Below are 13341 nucleotides of genomic sequence, written 5' to 3'. Positions count from 1 at the left end.
ATGTCAATTTCTGATCATGGTATTAACTGGTTGACCAGTATTATAGGCAGGTCTTAAAATGCGTTCAAAGTATACATCAGCATCTGTGAAACATGAAGATACCCACTACACTTATAGTGAGCAAAGAGTTATCGAAGCAAATGAAATGTGGATACTGTTCATCGACCGACTATATAAAATTCTACCTGGATACATGTATCTTTAGGATTCTGATGGGTATTAGCAGTTTAAAGTTCACAGCTTACCTCGCTGATCTGTAGAGCATTCGTCTTTGCCAGAATGACTTCAGGCGTATCAGCAATGCAGGTGAATTTGAGGGTCTCAGGCTTTGTACGATACAGCTTTTCATTGAGGAGATCTTGGGCATTCTTCACTCTCACCACTTCCACAGAACCCTCTGGCAACCATCCGATACCCTTCAACCATTCCAGGTCTGATTTGTACACGTTCTACATGAAGGAGAGTACCACAGAGTGCAGAAGGGTCAAATTTGTAGTAGAGCACAATGCCAACAAACCACACAGACGATCTCTGTTTAAACCAGCTGGGTGGCCAAGCCCACAAAATTCAAGGATCAGCATTAAATGGTATCATTGGGTGTACTGTCTCTGGCACAGGTCTCTGGGAGAAGCTCACAGGATCTATCCTCCAGGACTGAAGCAGGGCTGACAAGTGGCATTTGGGGAATGACAGACTGCAATGGCATAAAATGCAAAGTTGAGCTTTTGTGCTCACCACTTGGAATCTGCCTTTTAATTACTACTGGGAATTCCTACAGATGTATCATCTGCAGGAATTTAGGGGGAAAATGTCCTTAGATGCGTGTATAATGAGAAAAAAATACACATCTATAAACATTTTTCTCTATATACAAAAATATAATATAAATATATATTTTCTATATGCACCAGATAAACTTGAAATGCAAAATTTTCTTATGCTTAACCTGTTTCTGAAACTTACGTATCTGATAATGTATCACAAATGTACTGGATCAGAACCACTGGGATTGAAATTTTCTACCTAATTACATAGAATGGCAGAGTGATATTCATCTTGATGGATAAGGCCTTGTTGCATAAGAAGGAATCCCTATAAGATTAAAAAACATTCAGAAAAACTCTATCATGAAATGTACAGACTATGCTAGGTTCTTTCTATGAAGATTACCAGTTAAATTACATCCCCAGGGAATACACTGTGATTATACACACAGGCACACATCTCCCCAAGGGTCTGGTGATAATATACGTACATCGCTCTGCAGTTCGTAGGCTTTCTTGGCCTGGATCACATCATTCTGATCTGGCAGACACGTCCACTGGTGCAGATAATTGCGATAATCCACGTCGCTAACCAGGACCTGGCATTTCTTGGCTTGAACAATTGACATCATGTCCAAGGGTGTATTGTAAATTCCTTTAGACTTCTCATAAGCTTTCCTATATTCCCTGTCACTCTGGATCTTGGCAGCATGTATAGACCATACCAATTTGGGGTCATCTTGTAGGCTGCGGAAACCCACGTGGTGGCCCAGTTGCTTACGGTAACCTTCTTTGTATTTGTACTAAAGTGGTGAAAAAACAGATAAAAAGACATATGAAAATAATGTATTAGAGAACTTTTCATGACATGTTTCAAAATATTTTCTTAATGTAAAGTGGCTTGACATTGGCAGTCATTATGTACATCACCTAACTTTAAGGAAATTAGAAAGGGCTATTTAGATAGCTTTATAGAGGACATGAGTAAATCAGGAAGGACTGTATAGTAAACAAGAGTAATAAAAAAATAATAATAGCTAACATTTACTGAGCAATCACTCTATGGCAGACTCTATTATGAATACTTCAAATGTATTAGGTTGATCCATCTGATATTGCTGATTTTTTTAGTTAAAAATAGTTGACAGTGGCAATTATAAATTCATTTAATCCTCACAACATCTCTATGTGGTAGTACTATTATTATCACATATTTCAGATGCTGGGGGGAGGGGGCACAGTAAGGGTAACCATTGTCCCCAAAATTGCCTGGCAGGTGGAAACATTAGGTCAGATGGTCCCCCAAGAGTACTGAAGGTACTTCAAGTAGGAAAAAATCATGTGTGATTTAGGAGACAGACAAGATGTATGTTTCAGGAATGGAAAGCAAGGTTGCTGGTTTGAATCAGAAGATGACAGTAAAAGACCTATGGATAAGAGTTTGTGGTCCACGCTTGTCCTCAATGTCTTAGGACTAGAGTTAGATAGCTTCTCTTTCCCATATTTAGATCTGATCTGCAAATTTGGACAAAAGGGAGATAGAAAGGATGGGAATAAAGCAGACACTGTACTCAGGTGTAGTTTTTATAGATAAAAAGGAGGAAGAAGATAGAAAGAAACTGCTGGATACATGAAATAAAAAATAGAGAAGAATGGGGAGAAAGGGAACAAAGATGGCTTAAAGATTTGAAACTGGGGGTTGGGGGTTGGGGGGAGCAAACTAGGATAATTGTTTTGACCCTTAGTAAGTTTTAAAAGTACTGTTAAATGAACTTCAAGAGGTTATTAAGAACATTATACATAAGCCTCCAGAATAAAATCTTGTTTATAAAACTTGATTTCATTCTTAAGTCTTCTTGTTTGACACTTTCACCTGTGATTTATATTTATGGAGAATGTCAGAAATATTTTGGGGGTAAAATCACATTGTATTGGTTCCTGAATTTTCCCCAAGAATTTCACACAGACCCTTCACGATATTTTTCTCCTACTTAGAAACAACTTAGAAGTTATTTACACATGTACCTCATTTATGCTTACCTTAATGTTCTTTTGTCCCATTTTAATGTTTTTTTTTTTAAATAAAGTCTTTAGTGTAAGACAAAACATAATCATTTGTCTAGATCTTTAAAAAACACCCAAATTCTTGAAAAATACTCAGCCTATCTGTTGCATGGAGGAGGAGAACTACAAGGAAACAGGAGCCGTACCTCGCTGGCGATTTCCCTGGAGGCTTTGGCATGCTTGATTTCAATGGCATCTGCTCTTATGTCATAGCCTTTCTGCTTGGCCTCGTTCCAGTCTTTCTGGTAGAGTTTCTATTGAGGGGAAAAAAAGGTTTGATTAGAAGAATTGAAAATAAGTAAATATACTCAAAGTAGTCATATGAGTCATAAGGCATAATGTCAATGATGGCAACATAAGAACAAAACCTGTCACTTCTGAGTTCTTCTCTTGGTTATTGGTTATTTACTTTGTGGAGTGCCGGATACTTCTGATAATATTTTCAAAGGTAAATATCTAAGTCCAGCAGCTAAGCACCTAAATCTAAACATCTGAAGCCAAACTAATATTTGAATATCTGTATTCATCACAATATGGCCCACATCTGAAGAAATCTCATTACACAGTAGATGAAAACTAAGAATCAATGGGGAACCTTCTTCACAAGGCAACATCTGAAACCTGATTAGATTGTCTTCCTAATGTTGTCCTTTGACTTTTTAGAGGTCTCTGCTAATGACGTGAGATATATATCATACATATCCTGCACTTTGCATATATTTAAAAGTTGTCTTTTGGCTTTTCTTATAGCCTTCAAATGTCCAACAAGAAAGTTTTGGATCAATCAAAAACTGCTAAAGACAATAGAAAAAAAGATAATAGAGACTATTACCTTTTAAGAGGCATTTAACTAGGGATTTCATTATTCTCAAATAAGATACAATGAACCTTAGCTGTGAACATTAGATACTAGAGGCCCGGTGCATGAAATTTGTGCACGGGTGGGACCCCTAGGCCTGGCTGGCGACCTGGGGCCTATCAAGGCTGGGCTGGCCGGGTTCTGCCGGTTGCTGGATGGGGCCTGCTGGGTAGGGCCTGCCGGATGTGGGGGGAGGTTGGCTGGCCGTGGGAGGTTGGCTGTGGGAGTGAACTGAACACCAGGGGGTACTCCTGCATTGAGCGTCTGCCCCCTGGTGGTCAGTGCACGCCATAGCGACTGGTCAACCAGTTGTTCCGGTCATTTGGTTGCTTAGGCTTTTATATATATAAATAGGACAGTGATTTCAAGGTTGAAAGAAGTACATCACTAAGATGCAGATATCCTACACGTTGCAGTCCAGGGACTCAACCATGTATCTAAACTAACATTTAAAAGAGAATTTCCATTCGTATTGTATTGGGAGTGGTAGCTAGAGAGAAAGTGTCGAGCATCAAAAGCTGTAGACATTTCTAAGATAGGTAATTTTTCAATTACAACACACTCCATAGCGGACAGATATTGACTCATAAAGGCATTGACACTTCATATCCATGCCACCTACATTGCTGATTTGCAAGGCATTGATTTGGGCCTGCAGCATGACTGGCGTGTCGGAAGGAATGTTGATGTTGGTTTTGTCTTTATTCCAGGCTTCTTGATACAGTTTCTGTGGAGAGAAGGGAAATTTTATTTCAATATTTCATAGAGAATGGAGATCTGAAACATAAAGTCTAAGTGACCATTTAATCTGGAAAAATGTTTTTATATATGGTTGTGATGGTTAATTTTATGTGTCAACTTGCTTAAGCCACAGTACCCAGACATTCGGTCAAACATTATTCCAGACATTCTGTGAAGTTATTTTTAAGATGACATTAACATCTCAGCAGACTTTGGGTAAAGCAGACTACCCTCCGTGTTGTAGGTAGGCTTTGTCTAGTCAAAGGCCTTTTTAGAAAAAGTCTGACTTCCTCTGAACAAGAAGTCACTCTGCCTGTCGATGCCTTTGGGCTTGAATTGCAGCTGCTTCCTGCCTCCAGTCTGCCGCCCACCCTGCAGATGTTGGACTTGCCAGCTCCACAACAGAGCCAATTCCTTGCAACCAATCTCTCTCTCCTACACACCCTACTGGTTCTGCTTTTCAGGAGAACCCTGACTAATACAATCTTATACCATTTAATATGCAGCATTGTGCCACAGGTTTTAGTATTTTATAGAACTTAAATATTTGTTTTCCTGACGCACAATGGAGTAACACTTTTCTAGTTTTAATGCTTCCAAATGTATGGCAGGGGATGGGCACCTTGGCATGCGTCAGAGTTCTGCTTCGCATGCGTCCTCACTGAACCAGTCAAGAGACTCTTAGAGGTGCTCCCATCACTACAGCCTTTGAAGAGGAACAGTCCGCCTGTCCCCTGCGGCTGGCCCCATTTGATAACAAAGCCCCACAAAAGGAACGCCTGAGATAAGATGGTTCTTACCTCACTAATTTGCAGAGAATTGGCTTTTGCCAGGACAACTTCTGGAGTGTCAGTAATGCAAGTGAATGTCAAGGCTTCTGGTCGCGTCCGATAGAGCCTTTCATTCAGCAGGTCTTGAGCACCTTTCACTCTGGTCATTTCTACTGAGCCTTCTGGCATCCAGCCGATGCCACGCAACCACTCCAGGTCTGCCTTATATACACTCTACAAGGGGTTAGAACAAAATTTTGTTCCCATGTTAGACACATTATCCCGTAATTGAAAAATAAAGTTCATGGGGAGATGGTGGCTCCAAAAAAGTAGGACCTGAGATTTTACATAACTTGGGGGTTGTAATATCAATGACAGAGTAATTTGTAAAAGCCTAATTCTTTATACTAACCATGAATAGGAATACACAAGTAATGATGTTAAATTTTATGATAATTATTTTATATTTTAAAAAATTATAAAATAAACATTTTAAAAAGGAAATTTTGTTGACTCTCATTCCATTTTCATCCTGTAAAAAGAAACCCATGGAAAATCTGTTCAGTGTGTTGGATATAATGTAGAGGCAATTAGAAAAACCCCATTCATATAATTTAAGTTTGTCTGAAATATATTTTCATTGCCAAAAAATAAAAATGACATGAAGAAAATAGTCTGGAATATAGGCCAGGGAATAAAGGACATGACCAAGTAGCATTCTTTATCTGTAATCTTTGCTCCCAGCTTTACTCCTAAGTATGTTTTTTATTAAACAAAATGAATGGTGCCTCCTGGGGTTGTGCACAACCCATGGATCTGTCCACAGAGGAAATGACTGGAAAATTAGTAAATCTACTTCCTCCCATTCCACCTTTCCCAGCGTTCATGTTACGTACATCACTCTGCAGCTCATAGGCCCTCTTTGCTTGGATAATGTCGTTTTGATCAGGTAAGCATGTCCAGTGGTGCAGGATATTCCGGTAGTCAATGTCACTGACCAGTGTCTGACATTTCTTGGCCAGCAAGATGCCTAACATATCCACTGGGGTACTATACTTGGTCTTCGATTTTTCAAAGTCCTTCTTGTACTCTCTTTCACTTTGAATCTTCCCTGCATTTATGGCACACATGATTTTGGGGTCATCTTCAATGCTCTGGGCTCCAATGTGGTGGCCTTTCTGTTTTTCATATGCTTCTTTGTATTTGTACTAAAATGTCAGAAATATAGGTTTAGAAATCCAGTTCTATTACCATATACACACTGAGAATTACAACATGAACATCCATTAGCAAACAGATAAGAATTTTAATTTGCAGATATTTTGGCATCTCTGAATAATTTTAAACTAATATTTTATGCTATCATTACACTAATAACTGTAGTGTAATCATATATCTTCATTAGTGGAACCCTTTCCTCCATCAACTCTAACTGTGATTCCAAAAATATATTTTTCTTCTCTATGAAACCAAAGGGAAAGGTCTTAGACTTAGAACCTAGCAAGCAGGCCTGGAGGAATACATGTGGAAGCGGTTACAAAGTGGGGCCCTCCAGCTGCACTAAAGTTGTTCAGCAATGTGAGACCAAGGGGGTCAGATCGAGGGCACTTACATCACTGGCAATGTCCCTCGAGGCCTTGGCGCTTTTGATGGAAATAGCATCAGCTCTCAGGTCATAGTCCTTCATCTTTGATTCATCCCATCCCTTGGTGTAAAGTTTCTATGTGGAGGATAACACACAACAGAAAAATAAAAGGGTGATAGACAGTTACTAGGCCTATTCCGGAAAGGAAGGTGGTAAGATAGAAACAGTATTTTAATTATTCCTAGAGCAGCTTAAACAACAATCAGGAAATCTCTTACTTGGCTGATATTGACAGAATTGCTCTTGGCCAGCATGATTTCTGGGGTGTCCGGCATCACATGGATGGAAGTTTTGTCAGCATCCCAAGCTTCTGTATATAAGTGCTATGAGGGAAATAAGGTAAGACACATATTTTTTAAAGGCGGTACATTACAGTTATTATCACATTTAACTCACTTAAGTAAAATAGCCTATTTAAGGTTATTTGGAGGTGAGGGAAGCAAAAGGGTAGTGAGGAGAGTTAAACATGGCAATGTTTAAACAGCCATATGATCGTTTCACAGCTAATACAAAACAACATAATGACCTCAATTATTAATTCTTTTCATCCAGTAAAACTCAAGCTTACTCAGTACCTCCAAGGATGGAGCGTGGCTATAGAACTGTGATGTAGTAGAAATCCCTAGACTTCAGAGTCAATCCCAAGTTCAAACCCAACTCCACTATGTCCAAGCTATGTGATCTTGAAAAAGGTGCATAACGCCTCATATTCCTCATTTCTTGGAGGGAGATAACCATATCTTTTTTATTGAGTATTTTTTGAAAATTAACAATAACATATAAAATGCATCAGTCATAGTAGGCACTCAACGAATTGTGTATTTTCTATTGCTGTTATCACTGGGGTTACTGCTGATGAGTATGGTATAGAATAGAATTTCTGGAGTGTTAATAACCCTAATTCTGAGGTTTGCTGAGAGCCAATTTCACATTCTTCAATGAGCAAGCACTCAATATCACCACCTGAATGTTTGGAAGATGTCCAGGCAGGTGTGGGAGAATTTAGATAAATTAGAATTCAATCTAAAATGGGCATATTAAGGTTCTATCCACTGGAAAAAGAATTCGCTCAGTCTCAATAAACAGGTTGCTAGAACTCCAGAAAAAAGAACTGATCATCTATCTTATGTAATAAAACTGAAAGCAACAATAGCCGCTCACTTTTCAAAAACAATTTCCACAACCTAAGGAGAAAGAATAAACCAAGCAACTAATTTGAGTTGTGCATTGGTACTTCTAAAAACACCGTGTTTCCCAGACTTTAAAACAAAAGGCTAAATGTTATATATTTGTCACTTTATGAGCTACATTCACGAGAGGGATGACTCAGGCAACTGGAAACAGCTGAAGACTAACCTTGCTCATTGTCAGGGCATTACTCTTTGCCAGGACAATTTCTGGGGTATCTGTAATGCATGTGAATTTGAGCTTATCTGCAGGCAGACGGTACTTCCTGTCACTCAGGATTTCTCCAGCTCTCTTCACCTTTTCGACCTCTACGGAGCCAATGGGCACCCATCCAATGCCTCGCAGCCACTCAAGATCAGCCTTGTAAATAGCCTGAAAACGAAATAATGTCAAATATTTATTAAAAATTACCTAGACAACTTGGTGTCTGACCCTGATTTAGCATCTACAGAGGATGTATACTTCTGAATCTTGTGTAAATTTCTGGGAAGACCCACTGTGGTACAGAGGGGCTAAACGCTTTGTTCCTGAAGGTAGCCTTGTTTTTGAGACTCCGAAATCGCTATAATAATACGGATTTCATTGATACAAAACCATTTTAAGGAAATTACTGTCTGCCTCCTGATACAAAGAGCTTATTTTCTGATTTGATTGCCCATGTTGTGTGGGACTAATAGAACACTGTTTCTTCTTATCTCATTGGACAATGGCCTTCCCAGCCAGTCCTATAATATAAAGAAAGGATGACCACATGTTGAATTAATGTACTTTCTGGGAACAACAAAAAGGGTGTCTTTTTTCATATAATTCTATATACATGCTTCTAAGACAAAGAGTGCATATATTTTTACTCTTATTTATCTTATTTTCAGCCCTCTTTTCTGTCATAATTCAAGAAAAATAAGATATTTCGTCTTTCTTTCAGTTTTATTCTTTGAACTTAAATAATTGCTTGAAGGATAATTTTTCTCCTTATTAAGGGTAACAATCCTTCTTATTTTTATGGATTTTTGCGAAACTCTCTTTTTACAGTGCCACGACTTTTATCATTCTTTTGAAAGTGACTACTTATGAGAGCCTGATTTAAAAACCAAAAAGGAGCTACTAAACCAATAAGGTAGCATTTAAGTGCTCAGGACAATTTACTAGCTGACAACAAAAGTGCCTGACATATTCCTAGGAAAGTATTGTTTTCAGCTTCTTGGATAAATTATCTCAATGTATAATTCATTCCTAAACTTTCTTTTACCAGTTATAATAGATATTCCTGTAAATTAAGTAGTCAGAAAAAGGTAATGCAATCAATTCATTTGGAAAGTTAGGTTGAGTTAACCCCTAGAGTGCCGGGGAGCGCGATTGCGCTCCTCCTGTCTTTCGCCAAAAGTGCTGGGAGCGCTATCAAAGCTTCAAAATGGCGTCCAGTTCTAAATCTGCTTTTATTAGTGATGATGATATTGCTAAATATGTCAATGTAGTAAAGATTTCCTTAAGATTTTGAATATGTAACTTCATTTATTTGCGATTCATAATTTTTTTCCTAAACTGCTGTAAAAACAGCAAAAATGCCTTGACAATTTTAGCATAGTTCCTAGGATATTGGTTGGCACTCAAAGGGTTAAACTAGAACATCAATGAACTTAGATAGAAAAAAATAAATATTTATTTTCTTTAACCTCTAATGGAAATATAGCATTTCTTTCAATTATGAGGTTAGTCATGAGATCATAGTAGAATTGACACTGCATGGGATTTGGTTGGCAATAGAAATTGCAAATATTTTCATATCCAATTACAGTTGTGCAGACATCTTGAAATATTTATGCTCATCACTGCTTTGAAATTAAGCTAGTTACTACACTCACTGCTAGATATTTTCATTTAATGTGTTAATAAAAATCCATACATATATTCATACATATATATAAACACATATATGTATATGTATCTATATTATAAAAGGTCTGTGGCCCTAACGCCGTAATGACCAAAGACCAGCATGGGTGGGCAGGGCTGCAAGCGTGGCAGGGGGTGAGCGGGTGGGCGGGGCCACATGATTTCGTGCACTGGCCTTCTAGCGTATATATATATTAGATTTATATTTTTTATGACATTATCCTGAGTTGTCCATAGGTCTCAACAGATTGCCAAAAAATTCCATGGCACACAAGAAGTTAGACCTCATTTTTAAGCTTTAAAAACACATTTTGAATAATAGTAGACCTACTCACATCACTCTGAAGGTCATAGGCCTTCCGAGCCTGAATGACGTCATTCTGGTCGGGCAGACAGGTCCACTCATGCAGGGGATGCTTGTAGTCTATGTCGCTTACAAGGATCTGGCACTTCTTGGCCAGCACCACGCCCAGCATGTCCACGGGGCTGCTGTACTTGGTCTTTGACTTCTCAAAGTCCTTCTTGTACTCCCTGTCACTCTGGATCTTGGCCACGTGCATGGACCACATCATCTTGGGGTCGTCTTTGATGTTCCGGGCTCCAATGTGGTGGCCGAGCTGTTTACGATAGCCTTCCTTGTACTTGTACTGAAAAAAAGAAAAGGTATATGAGTCTAATGATAAGGACATCTCATATCACATTTCATAATTTCATATACAAGTTTCTGTATTTATTTTGATCTTTGCTACCATTAGTGTGAGAAAGGTAAATATGGTCAAGCCCGTTTTATAAAATAGAAACCTAAAACTTAAAGGGATTAATTTATTCAAGGTCACATCATAAGTGGGAGGCAGAGTTCAGACTAGAATGAAGTAGCTTCTGGTTCCGAATATTTTTCTCTTTCTCTTAAACAATACTACCTAGTTTGCATTGGATTGCATAACAAGTAAAGGTAAATCATCTTGTATAATCTAAAAAAGCATCTACTTAATTTAAAGATGTGGCTATTTTTTTCTTAAAAAAAATGCGTTGATGCTTAGAATATCTTCCTTGTAATTAGAATTTATGGTGAATTCCTTGGTTGAGTATATGGGCCACATTTAGATAGTTTCACCAGAAAATGCCTCCCTTATTAGCCTGTTAATGTCACTGAACTTTCACTGTGAGAAAGTCATGCCTTGGGTCAACAGTCTCCTTACTTTTAAAATTCGAGAATAATATCTTATGGTCCATTTTGCCATGAGATGATCATAGTATGGACTTCTTCAGTTTAGTAGCCAGAAAAAGTTTAAATAATTGAAGGAATGAAGCATAAATCTAAAGCATGTGATCCTTCTAGAAGAAGAAAAATCTGGATTTGGGTTCTAAGCAGCCCTGGAACATAATGAGGGCACGGACACCCCCTGGAGATGTTTCTCATGAGAAACGAAGGAACAGAGAGAAGAGATAAGTGGGTACTGAGAAAAAGCTTTGCTTACTTCTCAATTTGTTCTTGTAACCATTTAGGGGCCTCTGGGTAGGAAAACTTCACTGAAAGTTAAAAAGTATGAACTAAAACTCTAAACACGTCCATCATCAAGTCTTTTTTTAATGCCAAAATAAATGGATAGAAGTAGTAGAAAAGTGTTCACATTTATATTGGTTGATTTGCATGTGCTATCAATGTATTTTTTTAAACAAATATCTGGATCAACTGCTGCTCAATTTCTGACACTCAAAAATATGAACTCATTTTTAGTGTGCATAAAATATTTACTTTTTAAGAAAATTTCTTTCTTTAATTGATTAATAAGTATAATGGGCATAGTATCTTGTGCTTTTCTTCATCTTTCTTTGCAACTTTGTACATTGGGAAATTGCTAAATGAAATTGAGACGTGTAGGGACAACAACAATTCTGTCAAGAAAAACTACAAAAGCTTCCATTTGTGAACATCTTTGAATAAAAAATGCCTCTTCTAAAAACATTAACTTACCTCACTGGCAATATCTCTTGAAGCCTTGGCTGCTTGGATTGGAATGGCATCCACACGCAAGTCATACCCTTCCTTCCTGGACTCTTCCAAAGCAAGTTTATAGAGTTTCTGCAGAAAAGAGAGTCATTAAATCACTCCTCCTTTCATAAAAAATAAAACTGCTAATTATTAAACGTTTTCCATCCTCATTTAAACTACAGAAACAAATCCACAAAGTGAAGTATTAAGGTGGGTTTGTAAAAAAATTGGTTTCATAAGCACTTAAAGATTTTAAGGGACATGTTCTAAACTTTGGAATTTTATTGATTGGCAAATTTCAAAAATTTGTGGTTGCCAAAATTTTGTCTTGCCAAACAAACACATGCTAAAAAACCTATTTACTATCACTATCATAAAATAAAGGGCCATTTTAGTATTAAAAAAGGAGAAAGAATAAGGAAAGTATTTTAAAACGAAATATATTTGGACTCATAAAAAACTCAATGCCTTGTCCTTTTTCTTCCTCATTTTGTTGTGGATTATCATTACAGACTGTGATCTACTTGTAGAGTAGAGTTTCAGAATCACTGGCCTGATGAAAATGTTGTTCCTAAATGAAACACCTAGAAAAATGCTTGCAAACAACATGAAATAGTAACCAGAACATTAATAAAGCAGCAAAAACAATCATTAGTGAGTTCCAAGCCAGTGCCTGCCTGATAAATAGTTGTTGAACCAAATAATGACTTGATACCCACATTGTCATATAGAGGAAGGCTTGAGGAGTATAATTCCTATTGGAATATTCCTCCATAAGCATTCCATTCCCTGATATTCTGTTACTAAAGGGCTGGCCTACTTTGTAGATCTAACATATAGTCCAAAATTGAATCAAGGGAGAACTATCTCTTACTGGCAATGTTAGTTTGGAGTATGTATAATAAATTAGTCAAAACAGTTCATTAAGAAGACAGTTACAACAGTTCATTTTTGTCTTCTGTTCATTATAAAAGCAATCGTTTACTCACATCACTATAGTTTATTCTGTTAAGCTTGGCTAGCATGATTTCTGGAGTGTCAGGCATGACATGGATTGTTTTCTTATCATTGTCCCAGGCTTCAGTATATAAGCGCTATGAAAAAAAAAGATGAGAAAAATTATTTTGGAGTTCACAGATACTTCTTTGATTATGTGCCATTCATCTCTCCTCTAAACAAAGTAGAAATAAAATTATTAAAGTTGCATATAGTCCTATCTTTTATGTAGATAAATTAGTATTTCCAAGAGTATTTATCTCACTATTTTGTTCACTCAGAGTTTTGCTTCTTATTAAAAAAAACAGTTCTGAAAGTATAATTGGATTGAAGCATTTATAATCTGTAGTTATAAAATAATTATAGCACATTGCATTTTTAACATAAGTTTAATATAAGTACCTATGATATTATAATGGAAAAGTAAT

At 37.3% G+C, this 13341-nt stretch overlaps 1 protein-coding gene across 1 annotated transcript in view; it reads right to left on the bottom strand.

Annotated features, from left to right (window-relative positions):
- Positions 1–13341, bottom strand: part of NEB (nebulin) — a 195013-nt gene that overhangs the window by 81284 nt on the left and 100388 nt on the right. Inside the window, exons 75-86 of the mRNA XM_081095547.1 lie at positions 12907–13011; positions 11900–12007; positions 10260–10571; positions 8200–8403; positions 7062–7166; positions 6811–6918; positions 6095–6406; positions 5229–5432; positions 4310–4414; positions 2975–3082; positions 1256–1567; positions 246–449 (exon numbers count right to left, since the gene is read on the bottom strand). Of these exons, the coding sequence (XP_080951673.1) occupies positions 246–449; positions 1256–1567; positions 2975–3082; positions 4310–4414; positions 5229–5432; positions 6095–6406; positions 6811–6918; positions 7062–7166; positions 8200–8403; positions 10260–10571; positions 11900–12007; positions 12907–13011 (2187 nt within the window). The remainder of the gene's footprint in view (positions 1–245; positions 450–1255; positions 1568–2974; positions 3083–4309; positions 4415–5228; positions 5433–6094; positions 6407–6810; positions 6919–7061; positions 7167–8199; positions 8404–10259; positions 10572–11899; positions 12008–12906; positions 13012–13341) is intronic.

Source organism: Myotis nattereri, assembly GCF_964212035.1.
Source record: "Myotis nattereri genome assembly, chromosome: 7".
NCBI lineage: Eukaryota > Metazoa > Chordata > Mammalia > Chiroptera > Vespertilionidae > Myotis > Myotis nattereri.
This window is presented reverse-complemented; position numbering and strand designations above follow the sequence as displayed.